Source organism: Amblyraja radiata, chromosome 4 (genome assembly GCF_010909765.2).
Source record: "Amblyraja radiata isolate CabotCenter1 chromosome 4, sAmbRad1.1.pri, whole genome shotgun sequence".
Classification (NCBI taxonomy): Eukaryota; Metazoa; Chordata; class Chondrichthyes; order Rajiformes; family Rajidae; genus Amblyraja; species Amblyraja radiata.
Window position 1 is genome coordinate 51900960 of NC_045959.1, and position 17924 is coordinate 51918883.

Genomic DNA, 17924 nt, shown 5'->3' on the forward strand with positions numbered 1-17924 from the left:
CATTTCTGACTTTCGTTGACCAAAAGTGAACCAAGAGGACCACTGAAATAGTTAATGTGAACCAGTTTATTTTACAACCACTGTGCAAGGACAAGTTTCACCATTTAGATTCCTGTTTGCACAGGTAGGACATTTCTTAAACTTTTTGGCAACTCCTTCCATATAAATGATTAAATCTTACTGCCAAAAATGACACAATCGTTTGGAAATGGTTTCAGCTGTTCTTCTGCACCATAACAAACGACTGGCATCTGAGATAGCAGCAGTTTACATCCACAAAATGTGCATCATTTCAACTTGAAAACTAGAGGAGGTGACAGAAGTTCTTAGATTTAACATGGGTAGAAATTTTTTTTTAGTGTGTCCTCCACATTCTTCATTCTTTTTTCTTCCTAAAGGAGACCATGTCTTTGGTTTCTTGGATTTTCTCGGTTAGCAGTTCCTTTGTTTCCTCCATTTTTTCAGAAAATCGCTCTTTAGTTTCTTCCATTCTGTCTTGTATGTAAACCCTCATCAGAGGCGGAGTGGACAAGTAACCACGGGAGCGGAGATATTTCACTGCAAGCGAAGTTCCTCCCAAGGTCACTGTGTACCTAGCTGGTGTGGCAAGCTGCAAAACAGACAAGTACAAATTTGAGGAATGGTAAGTTGTAAAGGTCCACAATATCGAAGATGTCAGTGATAGTTTTGTTTATTGTCGCATGTACAGAGGTACACTGAAAAGCTCTTTTGTTGCACGTTATCCAGTTAGCGGAAAGACCATACCTGATTACAATAAAGCCGCTCAGTGTACAGATATATGATAAATGGAATAACAGCACACAACGGCGCAGCTGCTACCTCACAGCGCCAGAGACCCGGGTTTGATTCTGACCTCGGGTGCTGTCTGTGTGTATGGAGTTTGCACGTTCTCCCTGTGACCGCGGGGGTTTCCACCGGGTGCTCCGGTTCCCACATCCCAAAGACGTGCAGGTTTGTAGGTTAACTGGTCATTGTAAATTGCACCTAGTGTGTAGCAAGTGGATGAGAAATTGCGATAGCATTGGGTCATCGATGGTCGGCTTGGACTTCGTGGACCAAAGGGTCTATGGCCATATGCTGTCTCTAAACTAAACTAAATCATTCCTACCCCCCACCCGACCCGAGGATGGCAGCTTTCATTGCCAAGCAATCTACAGCACAGCATCTAATTGTCCCTAGAAGCTTGGAAATAAATTGTCTTCTTAAACAGCTACTGTTTACATCATGTGATTGCTGCCGCAGAGCTGAAGGGATCAGATGTTCACTGTACCTCAGTACACGTGACGATAAACTAAACTCCAATATTTGTACAGTGCCAATGAGGGAAGTGAGGAAGATCTAGAGGGGAATCTGTATACAGTGATGTCCCCGTGTTTCATCCCCCCCACCTTTTAGCCAGCAGAGGGCAATAATATGCAGGATCCCATATGCACAGCAATGGAAAGGCCAGTTAACACAACTCTACTCACCTTGTACAATGCATACGCAGTCAGTGCATTTCCACCCGTGGAATGGTTCAAAATTTGTATTATTCCTTTCGGCGCTCCAACAAATTCTAGGAATGGGACCACATTAACACCCCTGAAAGGAAAGAACATATAAAACAAAATTGGTTTTCCGCTAAACAATGCTTTTATAAATAGGTTTGACAGTTTTGGTTTTTATTTATGGTTCAGTTCAAGAATTATTACTTTTCACTTTAATTATCACCATTTATCACTATATTAAAAAAAGTGATGATTATAACATCACTTTGTCAAATTTGAGCAACTGAGTAAAAAAAAAAATCTGGTTACATTTCTGGATCACAGCACAATGTGTCGGAGGAACTCAGCGGGTCAGGCAGCATTCGGAGAGAGAATGGACAGGTGACTTTTCAGTTCTACAGACAGTTTCTACCAAAGATACTAGAGCCTTCTACGATCTTTGGTTTCTACAGCAATGTTAATGTGTTACCTATGCATTCAAAGTCTTGCATTGCTGCCTAATGTTTTTGTACTTCCTGTCTCTAGGCAGATTCCTCCCCATCCTGGATCAGTCCAATCAGGGTTGTGTTCCTTCTTTCACAGGTTATTGCAGCAAATGGATTTCATGCATATAAATCTGATGTCAAAAAGACACAACCAATATTTTTCCAACTGGTGAAAAACAGAGAAAGGGAGGTCTGACGACTTGTGATTCTTCCACATGGATCATTAACTCGACATGGATGCAAGAAAATATATCCAGAGGTCTTGTGTTATATCACAAGAAGCAAAATATAATCATAGTGGAGATTTTGCTGCAGGGAAGATTAAAAGCAGCCGTACTGGGCACCACACACTGGGAAGGATTGAATGACCTTGAAAGGAATGCATCTTAGATTGTCATCAATGATTACATCACAAGGTGAAATCACACAAACATTCATTGGAGCTCAGAAAGTCAGAGTTTACAAAACATTGGAACAGATCTTTCTCTAATCCACAAGCTGTTACTGACTGCCCTTGGGACCAAGCTAGAAGGAAGAATATGGCTCAGGAGCAGTGTTCTATGGAGAGACCAGCAGGGAGCTGAGGGCAAGGCACAGTGCACAACCTGGCCGATGGTAAGCGTCTGCCTGTGCTTGTTCCAAGACTGGCTGCAATAAAGAATGCAAATCGGAGACAGGAAAAAAATGTCTGTGGACAGCAGGAACAAATGATAATAAAGGAGAATTATTTGTCCTCGATCAAAAAAATACGGTCGTAAGCTCGTGAAAAACAAAAGGGCTGTAGGGGTTTCCAGACATGTCAAAAGCATTAGAAAAAGGAGAACGTGGGTGCTTTATGCATAGAAACAGGAGAACCTAATGAGAAAAAAAGCAAACTGACTGAATTAAACATGACCTTGCTGTTTGTCTTTACTGTAGATACAAACAGCCTCTGAGATATAATAAAGAACATGTACAATTAAGGAAATGAAAGTATTGCATTTGAGAAGAAATTCTGCCTAAGAAGTTAATATCTAAACATTGAGAAGATCCGAGATACCAGTAAGTCTATCGCAGGTACTGACCTCCTCACCATCAAATGGTCTAAAAGGCAGTCAATATCATCAAAGATCCACACCACCCTAGCCACGCTCTCTTTCCACTTCTATCATCGCGAAGAAGGTACAGGAGCCTGAAAACCGTGATCACCAGGTTCAAGAACAGTTTCTCGGTTCAATAATCTTAGTTTATTGTCACGTGTACTGAGGTACAGTGAAAAGCTTTTGTTGCGTGCTAATCAGTCAGCGGAAAACCTATACATGATTACAATCGAGGCATCTACCGTGTACAAATACATGATAAAGGGAATAACGCTTAGTGCACGATAATGTCCAGTAAAGTCCAATTAAAGATAGTCCAAGGGTCTCCAATGAGGTTGATAGTAGCTCAGGACTGCTCTCAAGTTGTTGATAGGTTGGTGCAGTTGCCCAACAGGGAAATTCTTCCCAGCAACCATCAGGCTCTTGAACACTACACAACATTAACCTCAGCAACAATGATCTTTTACAGACATTATCTTTGGTTATACTATGGACTTAAATTTTGCAGTATTATAGTTACCCAGTATTATGGTTAGTCATTTGTATTTTTGATTATTATATATTTATCTGTATTGCACATGGATCTGTTATGCTACAGCAGGTAAACATTTCATTGTTCCCTTGTAGTACGTAACAATGAAACGCTCTTGACTACTGGACCTGATGATTTTAGTCTGTAATTTGAAAGAGGTGGTAATCGAGAAAATGAACACACTGGTTAACAACTTGCAAAGTTCTGCTGGTTCAGGAAATGGTTCGGGGCAGAATAGAGTAAAAACAAAAGTGGCCAAACTGTTTAAGGAAGGAGAAAGAGAAAACACAGAATTATCTACTTGGTCTTGTATTGGTCACCTGCAAACGTATAATGAAGAAAGAGATATCAAGACTGGATTGAACAGAATCAATGCAGATTTATTTAAAGCAGGGGCCTCTAAACTTTTCAGCATGAGGGCCACATTATATATTTGGCACATTTTTGTGGGCCGTAGGAAAAAATAAAGAAATGTCACACATATAGGGAGGTTCCACGGCAGTCGGGTCACGACCCATGACCTGTACTGTTGCTAGGCTACTCCAAATGGATTACACGCGATGTGCTGCAGGTAGACACTTACCATTGTTTCCAGCGTAGCGGGCCCGTTAAAACCCACTGAAATTGTCAATTTTTGCGCTGTAAATAATTATGGAAATCGGGATAAGCGTGTGAGACATTTAGCATACTTCAGAATTCCAAAAGTGAGGAGAAATGACGGTAGATAAAAACGAGAGCTGAAGGGACAACAACAGCCAGAGTGCTGTTTTTTTTAAATCGCCCATGGTTCTCGTGGGATTTTACATACAAAATGAAAACGCATCTGAAGAAAAATTTACAGCCAGATTTATCACTTCTGAGAATTTTTAGATACCAAAGGAATCAAGAAAAAACACAAATAATGCCTTACTTGATGAAATGCAGTGAGCAAACGTGATAATTCCCAATATTTTCAATGTTTACCAAACACTTTAGCTGCTGTAGTCCCTTCAGTTCTCGCTTCTCTATACCTTCATTTCGCTTCACGTTTGGAATTCTGAAGTTGGGTACATATCTCTCACACTTACTCCGACTCCCACAATTGTTTTCAGCGCAAAAATTCAACATTTTGGCGGTTTTTAACAGGTAAGAAAGTACGCGTTTCTAGCATTAATAACATACCAGAAGTGACGGATGTCTTCCAGTTGGATTTAGCGGCTCCGTGCGTCGAGCCCTATGACCCAGTGACCTTTCGTGCAACCTCCCTATACACACAGTGACATACACACACACTGAAACACACAGTGACATACACAGACACACACACATAGAAACGCACACGTGGACTCCCGCACACCGACACACAAACACAGACTCACACACTCAGGCTCTCTTACACTCTATCTCTCTCTCCCTCTCACACACGCACTGTGATCACCTCTCACGCATATTAACAAAGACCCACGCACGCATAATGCTCACACACACGGCTACAGAACCGCCGATCTCCGCAGGGCTGGCGATAGAAAGAGAGAGAGGGGGGAGAGAAGGGGGGGGGGGGGGGGGGGAGATAGAGTGAAAGAGATGAGAGAGAGAGAGAGAGGGGAGGATTCCCCTGGCCGCGCCGGCACGTGTCGGCGGAGATCAGGTCAAAGGGTCCAGGTCAGCTCAGGATCTTGTATGTCACGGGGGGAGACTACTACACACCGACCCTGCCGCCAACTAGCTCCCCCGCTACCACCCCGCACAATTTGCTTTGCAACACAGGAGCAGTGGTGCAGTGGCAGAGTCGCTGTCTCACAGCGCCAGAGACCCGGGTTCATCCTGGCTACGGGGTGCTGTCTGTACGGAGTTTGTACCTGCGTGGGTTTTCTCCAGGTGCTCCGGTTTCCTCCCACACTCCACGTTTACAGGTTAATTGAATTTGTCCCGAGTATGTGTAGGATAGTGCTAGTACGCACGGGCATCGCTTTGATGGGCCAAAGGGGCTGTTTCCGCACTGTATCTCTAAAGCTGCGCTACCACAGAACCCGCTAAATAGCCCGCCGCATGGAACGTGTTAAGAGCTTGCTGTGGGCCGGATGTGGCCCGCGGGCCATAGTTTGGAGACCCCTGATTTAAAGGAAAAGCTATTTGAAGATTAATTTGGTACATTTGAGAAGGAAACAAGTGTATATGAGGTTGGTGAACAAGGTTAGAGCACATAGCGTCGAGGGTAATATACTAGTGTGTCTTGTACATAGATTGACAGATAGAAGACAAAGTGGGGGTGAACAGACCCTTCGCAGGTTAGCAGGCTGTGACAAACGAGCAAACAGAGGGATTTGATCTTGGGGCCCCGATTATTCATAATCTTCAATGATTTCAGAAGATCCAAAAGAAAATTAAGGACAATTTTGAACTGCTCGGTAAAGAAAGGAAATATTTGTTGCAGAAGAAATGCAATGGATTCATCAGACTGGCCCCAGAAAGGCTGATATTTCAGATGAAGAGTTTAGGTAGACTCGTCTGAAGATGAGTCCCAACCCAAAATGTCATATATCCATGTTTTCCAGAGATGTTGCCTGACCCGCTGAGTTACTCCAGCACTGTGTTTTTTTTAAAGTAGATTAGGCCTCTGTTCTCCAGAATTTAGAATTGGAGATGAACCCCACTGAAACATACAAGATACTGAGAGGGCTGGTTAGGATGGATATTCTCACAGAGGAGATTGAAAGATCTAAAACTAGGATTAAAGTCTTTTCATTCACAATTTCAAATTCCTTGTTACTGATAATGGTCACTGATTACATTCAAACTGAGATCAATAGATTTCTGGATATTAAAGCTATCCAAGATATGGATAACATGAAGGTATTTGGGGGGAGAGCCATTACCTTGGATGGAGCAGGTGAAATGGCCGACTCTGGCTCCTAGTTCAACCTTAAGAGGGTAATATCAACAGCTATCAGTGTTAAAATCTTCACCTTCCACCAATATTGAGTAGCATACTTGGTGGAGCAACACACAAATTTTATATTTGCTTTTGTGATCTATTTATTGTATCTGTCAATGCGGTATTCTGTTTACTCAATGAGCTTCGGCCGAATAAGGAATTTCATTACACCCTGGTGTATGTAACAGGAAAATAATCAGAATCTGAACTGGGTGGGGGGGGGGGGTGTAAGGTGTAAACTACACAAACCTAACCCCATTCTGGACCATGGGATAGCCTTTATTAATAGCGGTGAACATGGAGATGTAACACAAACCAGAGTGGCTTTAACACTGGGGCCTCATCTCCAGGCTCACATGCTGGTAAACCTGCCACAGATCCAGAGCTTGTGAACCTCTTCAGAATCACAAACATTACATCCATCTGTCAGAAGCAGACAATCTCACTGAGCTACTCTACTGTTTATATATTAAGCAAGACAAAGTGGGACCTGTTGGGTCCTTATCACACGGGAGGCCTGGTCCCCCAACGCAACCCGTTCCCCCAATGCAATATTCCACCACTCACCCATAGTCCCCACGGGAGGCCTATTCCACCCCTCACCCGTTCCCAACACAATATTCCAACATTCACCCATAGGCCCCAACTGTGCTGGGGCAGCTCATTTCCCCTTATTCACCCTCCATCATTTTAAACTTTAAAAAAAATGCCAGGATTCAGTGTCCTGTGATTGCAACATTGTTGCGGGCAGGACCAGCAAGGATTTGTATTTTTGACACTGAGAAGTTAAGTGAAAAGTAATTTTTAAAAAGTTTTACATAGAAACATAGAAAAGAAGTGCAGGAGGAGGCCATTCGGCCCTTCGAGCCAGCACCGCCATTCATTGTGATCATGGCTGATCGTCCCCTATCAATAACCGTGCCTGCCTTCTCCCCATATCCCTTGAACCCACTAGCCCCTAGAGATCTATCTAACTCTCTCTTAAATCCATCCAGTGACTTGGCCTCCACTGCCCTCTGTGGCAGGGAATTCCATAAATTCACAACTCTCACCTCAGTCTTAAATGACCTCCCCTTTATTCTAAGACTGTGGCCCCTGGTTCTGGACTCGCCCAACATTGGGAACATTTTTCCTGCATTTAGCTTGTCCAGTCCTATTAAACTCCAGTGAATACAAGCCTAGTCTTTTCAATCTTTCCTCATATGACAGTCCTGCCATCCCAGGGATCAACAGGGCTCTCGCTTAACTTTTTTTCCCTGTTGCTAGCCGGGCACCCTTGGCAGCTTTTTAGGTTGCCAAATGACAGTTTAGGTGGTCATTTAAGACGGCTTGCATGACACGTGCGATAATGTGCTCGGACGAAGCGCGTAGTTACCAGTCGGAATTATACTCAATGACGCATTCACATATTATTTCTGCTTCAAATAAAGTCACAAACTAAACATTCACCAATCAAGACATGATATATCCCACAATGACATGCAGCAAAATTATAAGACAGTATCTCAACTCTTTCTACACATTGCAATTAATGCAATTTCTATTAGTTCCTGCCACTTCCAAACAAAAATGTGATTGTGTGGCGGCTCCCAAGGGTCGCGTCATTATAACTGTCGAACCCCTCGGCACGGGAGTGGTTCAGTCCGGAGGCGGCCCTTAACCAGAGGGTTTAAAGGCAGGGGTTTGGGTGCAATCTTTCTCTCGTTTGGACTTCCCTACAACCGGGAGGAACACAATTATAGGTGCCTCTCAAAATACTTGACTCCTCTCTTCCTTTTTGAGACCCACGCACCACAATTGGATTATTCAGTGTATGATCAACCTGTGTCAATAAATCCTGGACCATGGTAACATATATGCATACGTATAGTTGTGAATGTTGCTCATTACATAACTACAGTGCTGATACTCCATATTAAGAGCCGTTAAAATGAATTCTGTAATAACGTGTCAACGGTAGCAGTGACAATCGAACACTGCGGTTTTAATGTTTCACGTGTTCACAGTTTAATTAATCCATCTTTATGGATTAAAACAAATAATAACATTGGGAATTAAAACACATTTGATTGCATTCCGTTATCAAACATAGTCAATATTCGCTCTGAAGACATTTCCAGGACAATAGGGTCAGGGAAGGGGGTGTGTGTGAATCAGTGTGGGGTGGATAGATGGCGGGGAGGGGGAGGGGGTGGTTAGAAGGCAGTCGGTGCAGAATGGATGGATTGAGGCAGGTGAATTAGTACGTGTTGGTTGGAGTAGGTAAAATTGTGAGGGGAGAGCACGGGGGATGTCAGTGGTGTTGAATGGGGGGGTTCAGTACGGGATGGATGGGGGTAGACAAAAGTGCTGGAGAAACTCAGCGGGTAAGGCAGCATCTATGGAGCGAAGGAAATAGGCAACGTTTCGGGACGAGACCCTTCTTCAGACTGTTCCCCCCATTCTTCGTGAATGGGAGGATCAGTACAGGATGGATGGGGGGGGGGGGTGGAGATCAGCGCAGAATGAATTGGGGGGGTCAGTACAGTGTGGATCGGAGGGTCTGTGCAGGATGAATGGTAAATCACTACAGGATGAATGGGGGAAGGTGCAGGGTAAATGGAGGGTGGGTGAGGGGGAGGGGGAGGGAGAGGGAGAGGGAGAGGGAGAGGGAGAGGGAGAGGGAGAGGGGGAGGGGGAGGGGGAGGGGGAGGGGGAGGGGGAGGGGGAGGGGGAGGGGGGGGGGGAGGGGGAGGGGGAGGGGGGGGGGGAGGGGGAGGGGGAGGGGGAGGGGGAGAGGGAGAGGGAGAGGGAGAGGGAGAGGGAGAGGGAGAGGGAGAGGGAGAGGGAGAGGGAGAGGGAGAGGGAGAGGGAGAGGGAGAGGGAGAGGGAGAGGGAGAGGGAGAGGGAGATCCGCTGTCGCGGCCACTGCTGCCGCTGTTCGGGGGCGTCATTCGCTCCGACCCTTCCTCGCCCCGCACCTAGTATCTTGCCCACGCAATACAGCCGTCACCGTCAACACAATGGGGGTAGACAAAAGTGCTGGAGAAACTCAGCGGGTAAGGCAGCATCTATGGAGCGAAGGAAATAGGCAACGTTTCGGGACGAGACCCTTCTTCAGACTGTTCCCCCCATTCTTCGTGAATGGGAGGATCAGTACAGGATGGATGGGGGGGGGGTGGAGATCAGCGCAGAATGAATTGGGGGGGTCAGTACAGTGTGGATCGGAGGGTCTGTGCAGGATGAATGGTAAATCACTACAGGATGAATGGGGGAAGGTGCAGGGTAAATGGAGGGTGGGTCAGGGGGAGGGGGAGGGAGAGGGAGAGGGAGAGGGAGAGGGAGAGGGGGAGGGGAGGGGAGGGGGAGGGGGAGGGGGAGGGGGAGGGGGAGGGGGAGGGGGAGGGGGAGGGGGAGGGGAGGGGGAGGGGGAGGGGGAGGGGGAGGGGGAGGGGGAGGGGGGGGGGGAGGGGGAGGGGGAGGGGAGAGGGAGAGGGAGAGGGAGAGGGAGAGGGAGAGGGAGAGGGAGAGGGAGAGGGAGAGGGAGAGGGAGAGGGAGAGGGAGATCCGCTGTCGCGGCCACTGCTGCCGCTGTACGGGGGCGTCATTCGCTCCGACCCTTCCTCGCCCCGCACCTAGTATCTTGCCCACGCAATACAGCCGTCACCGTCAACACAAAACATCGCGTTCCTTTTCTCCAGAGATGCTGCCTGACCCGCGGAGTTACTACAGTTTTTTGTGTCTATCTTCGGTACAAACCAGTATCTGGTTGCCAAGCCGGGCAAAATCACTCGGTGCTTAGTTGCCCGGCGGCGCTTTGAGTGGTCAATGGCACCCAGGCAACCGTTAATTTCGAGCCCTGATCATTCTCGTGAACCTACGCTGCACTGCCTCAATCACAAGGATGTCCTTCCTCAAATTAGGAGACCAAAACTGTACACAATTGAGCCCGGCAGCTTCGACCACCCCGGGCCGCGGTGTTTGAGCCGCGGGACAGTTGTAACATCGCCCGGGGGGTATCGCCTCAGCGCAGAGGGAGAAGAGGAGGGAAGAGACTGGAGACCTAAGACTTTTGCCTCCATCACAGTGAGGAGATGTTGGGTGGACTCACTGTGGTGGATGTTAATATGTGTTTATTGCTGTTTTTTATTGTATTGTATTGTATGTATGACTGCTTCAATTTCGTTCAGACTTCGGTCTGAATGACAATAAAGGCTATCTAATCTAATCTATACAACTGCAGAAGAACCTCTTTACTCCTATACTGAAATCCTCTTGTTATGAAGGCCAACACCCCATTAGCTTTCTTCACTGCCTGCTGTACCTGTAAGCCAACTTTCAGTGACCGGTGTACAAGGACGCCCAGGTCTCGCTGCACCTCCCCCTTACCTAACCTAACCCCATTGAGATAATAATCTGCCCCCTTGTTTTTGCCACCAAAGTGGATAACCTCACATTTATCTATATTATACTGCATCTGCCACGCATCTGCTCACTCACTCAACCTGTCCAGGTCACCCTGCAACCTCCTAACATCCTCTTCACAGTTCACATTGCCACCCAGCTTTGTGTCCTCTGCAAACTTGCTAGTGTTGCTCCTAATTCCCATGTGAATAACGTAAAATTTACCATCAATCTGAACGAAACTTAACACACCATACCACAGGATAATGGTAAGGTGGTCCAAATATTGTAGCGCTATCGTGTACAGTTTTGGTGTAATTCAGGGCAAGAATCGCACGCACACCCACAAACAAGATGAGAGTTTTAGTAATGTAATAATATAGATGCTGCCTGCATTAGCAGAGTCATTAGCTACAAAGAGAGATTGGAGAAACTTGGATTATTTTCTCTGGAGTGTCGGATGTTGAGGGGAAACCTGATTGAAGTATATAAAGTTATAGGAGGTGCAGATAGTGTTGAGAGTCAGAATATTCTCCCCCTCCCCCCTCAGAGTGGAAACACCTAAAACTAGAGGGCGTTGCTTTAGGGTCAGAGGGGCAAAGTTTAAAGGAGATTTGCAGGGTTTTTTTTTTTTTTTTTTTGGGTTGCCTGGAACATACTGCTAGATGTAGTGGTGATGGAGGCAGATACGATATGGATCACGTGCAGGCAGATCTTGGCATCACAGACATTGTGGGCCGAAGGGTCTGTTCCTGTGCTGTTTGCATAATGAATACCATTTTAAACTCTGCAGAAAATTGATTATCAGAATTAAAACATTATCCTCCCAGCCACAGAGAAAAGCAGATCATAGATTTAATGCTTAATGTTAATGATACATAATTCACAATAACTATTCTGGACTTGCTTGGCCTTTAATTGATTGCCTAATTAAACTCCTGATTAAATGATAGATGTTCAGTAGAAATCATGTTGTATTAACTTTAAGATGGAATCAATTTCTGGATTTCAGACCCCAGTAAATGTTGTAATCCAACAGTCCGTCTAATTGTTATGCAGTCATTCCATTCCCAGTTACATAAAAGTTTTATTGATGATTGATTTAGGCCAGTCACAGTGAATGAATGGGACCAGGTAACCTCAGCAAACAGATTTGCCAGCTGGGAAGTCTAATCAATTCCTTTAGACTGTAAGAGTCAGTACAGCACAGGCCAAGACTTAACTGGAGGAGAGAGACTGCACTTCACCCCTTCTTGGGAAGCCTAACCTTTCGCCCAATTAGGTTTTCAGAAACTGTCAGTGGTGAAGTGAGGAGACTCTGTATTCAATTGTTTAAAGGGTGACATGGTGGTGCAGCAGTAGAGTTGCTGCCTTACAGCACCAGAGACCTGGGTTCGATCCTGACTATGGGTCTGACTGTAGAGTTTGCACGTTCTCCCTGTGACCACGTAGGTTTTCTCCAGGTGCTCCGGTATCCTCCCACGTTCAAAAGATGTGTACATCTGTAGGTTTATAGGCTTCTGCAAATTGTCCCTGGGATAGAACTGGAGCACAGGTGATCATTGGTCAGCGTGCACTCGGTAGGCTGAAGGGCCTGTTCCCATGCTGTATCTCTAAACTAAACTAAACTGCAGAGGCTTTATAAGATTTTAATTAAAACTGGCAACAATCTCATCTTTAATCACTGATAGTGGAACTCATGCTAGCACTTGCAGCATGAGACTAAATGCAACTGTCACAGTTGAGGATTCATTGACCTAGATATGCAACTCTTTCATGTGTGTTTGAGCTGGAGCGTGCTGAGAAATGAGAAATACTCCAAATCATCGCACATTGAATTGCCAGCCCAAGAGCAGATGAGGAATATCTTAGCTGAAAGAGTTACATAAACAACGGCTTCTTCATTCATAATGTCGGTATGGAGTTTACACGTTCTCTCTGTGACCGCATGGGTTTCCTCCGGTTTCCTCCCACCGTCCAAAGACACCTGGGTTTGTAGGTTAGTTGGCCTCTGTAAATTGCTCAGAGTGTGTAGAGAGTGGGGTAACAATGAACTAGTGCAAATGGGTGATCTATGGTCAGGCTGGACTCTGTGGGCCCCAGGGTCTGTTTCCATGCTGTATCTTCTTATCAATCAATATCTAGCCATTCCAGAGTTGTTAAGACAGATATACTATTGCTCTGCTGAGGTATCTTTGCTGCTGCAACAGTTGGTGAAGTTGCTCTGGATCAAATCTAACTTCCCAGGCAATAACCAGGTGGTCATCAATCTGACCTGTGCTACTCCAGCACTTTGTATCCTAGCAGGTGGTTTTCTTCTCTTTCTAATAGTGGGTTGTCATTAGCTTACAGAGATCTCGGCATCCTTTCTTAGATAACGTGTTCATGGTGTCCACACATCTTGAATGGCTGTGGTTTAGTAATCAATCATTAGAGCAGAGAACAGGTTCCAGTGGTATGCATAGTACCACAGTAGAAAGAAGACCAGGTGAGACCTGGCCCCATTGTATCATTCAACAAACAGTAGATAAAATGTCACAGAAATGGGGGCTGCACAAACAAAAAGTGAATACCAGCAGTTCTCAAGAACATTTACCAACAAATAAATCGATCACATAAACTGCAGCTTCAACAGAAATGCAAAGCAATTCGATGAGGGGCAATTTTATCTAAAATTTGGAATGCACAGCTTACGTGGGTGGTAGAGGCAGAGACTCTCACGTCTAGATGGGTACATGTATTGCCAGGACACAGAAGTGATGGTAAATGGGATTGGTATAGATGGGTCAACGATCAGCATAGACAGGGTGGGCTGATCAACTCAGACTAAAATGGTACACATTTAAAGATTGTGCAGGAAAAGGGATGAAGGCTTCACAATAATTTGAAGGCAGTAGAATAAAGAGTCAGATTATAAGGGCGATGGAGTTATGCTAACCATTATATAATGACTGACGCTTCAGCGGTCAGTTTTGGCATCCTACACTAATATGATCGAGGAGTACAAATCAGTTATCCAAATGGCACCATGGATTAAAAATTATTTAATGTAACCTGCCTAAAGAATCAGTGCAGTTTCCTGACAACAGCGAAAGTTAAGATGAGATTTGAAGGGAGGTTTTCCTTCTGATAAAAGAAACCAAGTGAAATTATTTCCACTGGTTTAAGAGCGGTAGCTACAGGAACAGCTACATGGCAAAAGGACATAAACTGAGCGGGGAATAAAGAAAGGGAACATTAAATGTGTTGGTAAACACAAAATGCTGGAGTAACTCAGCGGGACAGGCAGCATTTCTGGAGAGAAGGAATGGATGACGTTTCGGGTGGAGACTCCTCTTCAGACTGATGTCAGGGGAGTGGGCGGGACAGAGATAGAATGCAGTCGGAGACAGTAAGACTACTGGGAGAACTGGGAAGGGGGAAGAGAGAGAAATCCAGGGCTATTTAAAGTTATTTAAGTTAATGTTCATACCGCTGGGGTGTAAGCTACCCATGCAAAATATTCATGTTCATACCTCTGTTCCTCCAATTTGTGCTGGGCCTCACTGTGACAATGGAGGCGGCCCAGGACAGAAAGGTCAGATTGGGAATGGGAGGGGGAAGGGGAGTTAAAGTGCTGAGCAACCGGGAGATCAAGTAGGTTAAGGCGTACTGAGCAGAGGTGTTCAGCAAAACGACCGCCGAGCCTGCGCTTGGTCTCGCCGATGAACAGGGGTTGACACCTGGAACAGCGGATGCAATAGATGAGGTTGGAGGAGGTGCAAGTGAACCTCTGCCTCAACTGGAAAGACTGTCGGAGTCCTTGGATGTAGTCAAGGGGGGGGAGGTAAAGGGACAGTTGTTGCATCTCCTGCGGTTGCTGGGGAAAGTACCTGGGGAGGGGGTGGTTTGGGTGGTAAGGGACGATTTGACCGGGGTGTTGCGGAGGGAACGGTCTCAGCGTAAAGCAGAAAGCGGTGGAGATGGGAAGATGTGGCCAGTAGTGGGATCCCGTTGGAGGTGGAAAAAAATGTTGGAGGATTATATGCTGTATGCGATGGCTGATGGGGTGGAAGGGGAGGACAAGGGAGACTCTGTCCTTGTAACAAATGGGAGGAGGGGGAACAAGAGCGGAGCTGTGGGATATCGAGGAGACCCTAGTGAGAGCCTCATCTATAATGGAAGAGGGAAACCCCAGTTTCCTAAAGAATGAGGACATCTCCGATGACCTGGTATAGAAAACCTCATCCTGGGTGCAGATGCGAAGTAGATGGAGGAATTGGGAGTAGGGGATAGAGTCTTTACAGGAAGCAGGGTGGGAAGAAGTGTAGTTTAGATAGCTATGGAAGTTAGTAGATTTGTAAATGTGTTCAGGGCTGCTAGGATACAGGGGAGTGGGAAGACTTTGCTTTGGTGAGGGTGCAAAGGAGGTTTAGCAGAATGCTGCCTGGATAGTGGGTTTCTGCTACAGGAAGAGGCTGGATAGACTTGGAACATAAGGGGTTAAGGGGAGACGATAGAAGTATATAAAATGATGTCCAATACTAGAGGGCACAGCTATTAAGTGAGAGGGGGGATGTTTATTGGAGATGTATAGGCAAGTTTTGTTTTACACAGAGTAATGGGGGACTGCGGTGGTGCTGGGGCAGATTTGATTGTGGCATTTAAGGGTTTTTTAGATAGGCACAAGTGCAGGGAATAGAGGGATATGGATTTATGAGCAAGCAGGTGAGACCAACTCGGCATCATGTTCGGCACAAACATTGTGGGCTGAAGGGCCCGTTCATGTACTGTTTGATGTTCTATGAATAGGCTACTCTTTGAATGAGACTGCATGGGTATGAAGGACAGATAGGCATCCTTGCCGTATTCTTCTACAACTTAAAAATAGTTTACCCAGTGTGCTCAGGTTTCCATGTGTGGATATGCTGAATGCTTGACCATCAACTGATCACCTTTTGTCACCTCAACATTATAGCGCCAGGTCCTCAATAAAACCTTTCACCTGGCAGAGACGAGGTTCAATGTTTGTGTTTAGAAATGTGGCGTTATACAAGCCTTGCCATATTACTGCACTGACGCCAAATTTAGAAGAGTTTCAGGCCTCACTAAAGCATGTTCACCACAGTAAATTTGGGCCGGAAACATTTTAACTCAATATCCCAACAACATTATCATGAAATCACAAGAAAACTCTAAATCATACAAATTTGTAAGTTCATATTTGTGAATAATGCTCCAGTAAGGAGTTTTCAGTTTACAATCTGTTTTATTAGCTTAACAATTGAACATGCAACATACTTACTTTGATGCTGCATAATAAAATGTACCAAACCATATGCTGGATGTCAACAAATGCACTGGGATCACGACTTTCCCGTACTGTTTGAATGTCTTTTGGAAACGCTGGAAGAGACCGATGGAATGGTCTTGGAGAGGATCCTTTTCTACATCCACCACCTCTGGGTTTACTTTTGTCTCGGAAAAGTATTTTTTTTGGACCGTGTCAGTCAAGGGGTCTTGATCTGGGTCACTCCTCGGTAAAAACGTGGGGTCTTCCGGCTTGGCGTCGTTTGACTTGGCTTTGGCAGTGTCCTTGTGGTCCGTGGTTGATGATTCCACTTGGGATTCTGGCCTCCTCTGTTCTAACGCAGAAACTGAGCAGGACGTGTGTATGAGTTGTCCCGGGTGAGGGAGAAGAAACGGCGTCTTCCCACATGTGGCTGGAATATGCGAGCGGCACAGTGTCGGACATTACAGACTTGCTTCGTGTGCCAAAGAACATTTTGGAGGAAGTAGCTCTGCATTTTTAAGTTTCCAGTCTGATAACTGCTAGTCTAATAATGGAAGAACTGGGAGGGGGGGGGGGGGGAAGGAAAAAAAAAAATCAGGTATTACAAAACATGTTGAGTCAGATTACTAATGATTTTTCCAGTCACTGTACACTTGATGACTCCTCCACTTTTCAGTAAAAACATGCTTGAGGGTAGAATTCATTTTCAACATAGTAAACCAAAACCTTTCTGCCTCTTCTACTTGCAGGAGATCGTGAACAGTTACATGGATCTTTCACTACTACCAATATAATGAAGTTATAAATTATTAATAATGCATGTAAAGAAAATGCCCTCTAATTTTATACTTACTTTCTGTCAATGCAACCTTTAAGCCGAGGCAAGTGTTTAAAAAATGTACCAGAAATGGAACAATGAAATTCTCACTTGCAGCAGCACAACAGGGCTGTAAACACAGTACTCTCAACACAATAAACCAAAAAAAGTTCAATAAATTTCAAAAAGGACATCCAAATATACTGCCAATGCGTTATCCTGAAGTGCGATCATTGTTTCATGGGAGATTGTGTCAGCCAATTTATGCTTCACTTGGTCTCAAGTAGCAACAATCAGTTCTTCCATTATTTTTAGATGATATTTCATCTGTGAGATTGAACTTCGAAGAATATTTTCTCAACAATGCAGAAGTCCCTTTCAAATGGATCCACTTGTCATGGTTAGCAAGATTGATAATATGTAGGACTTGAGACATTTACAACAAATACGGTGCAGGCTCGAAGGGCCGAATGGCCTACTCCTGCACCTAATTTCTATGTAATTTCTATGTTCTACTTTAGCAAACTAGTACTTTTTAATCAAAGTTGCCATGGATTTATTTTATACACTGAACTTTTTTCTGTGGTTTCTTCTGGGATTACAGAGTAATAATTTGACATATCTGTTGTGCAGCTGCAAGTATTTCATTGTTCCATTTCGGGATACATGACAATAAAACACACTTGACTCTTCTCTCCCTAATGCTATTTGTATCCATTTCAGCCTCACTCTGCTGTGCTGTCCTTATCTACACTTAGTTTCTTCTCTCAGATCTCCCTTCCCCCTCACCATTTCCCACCTTGCTTTTGACAATTCTTTGTAAGTTTGGATGGATATATGGATAGGAATGGTTTATAGGGAAAGGAGCAAAATACAAGTAAATGTGACTGCCTCAGGTTGGTAACTTGGTTGGCATAGATGAGCTGGGTAGAAG

General features: G+C 45.0%; 1 protein-coding gene across 1 annotated transcript; it reads right to left on the reverse strand.

Moving 5' to 3' along the window:
- Positions 1 to 48: 48 nt before the first annotated feature.
- On the reverse strand, positions 49 to 16634 carry fam210a (family with sequence similarity 210 member A; the record flags this gene model as incomplete). The annotated part of the gene is made up of 3 exons (XM_033020385.1): positions 49 to 610; positions 1491 to 1602; positions 16186 to 16634. Coding segments are annotated over 3 exons (795 nt in total), but the record flags the coding sequence as incomplete, so codon positions are not given.
- Between the last annotated feature and the right edge of the window lie 1290 nt (positions 16635 to 17924).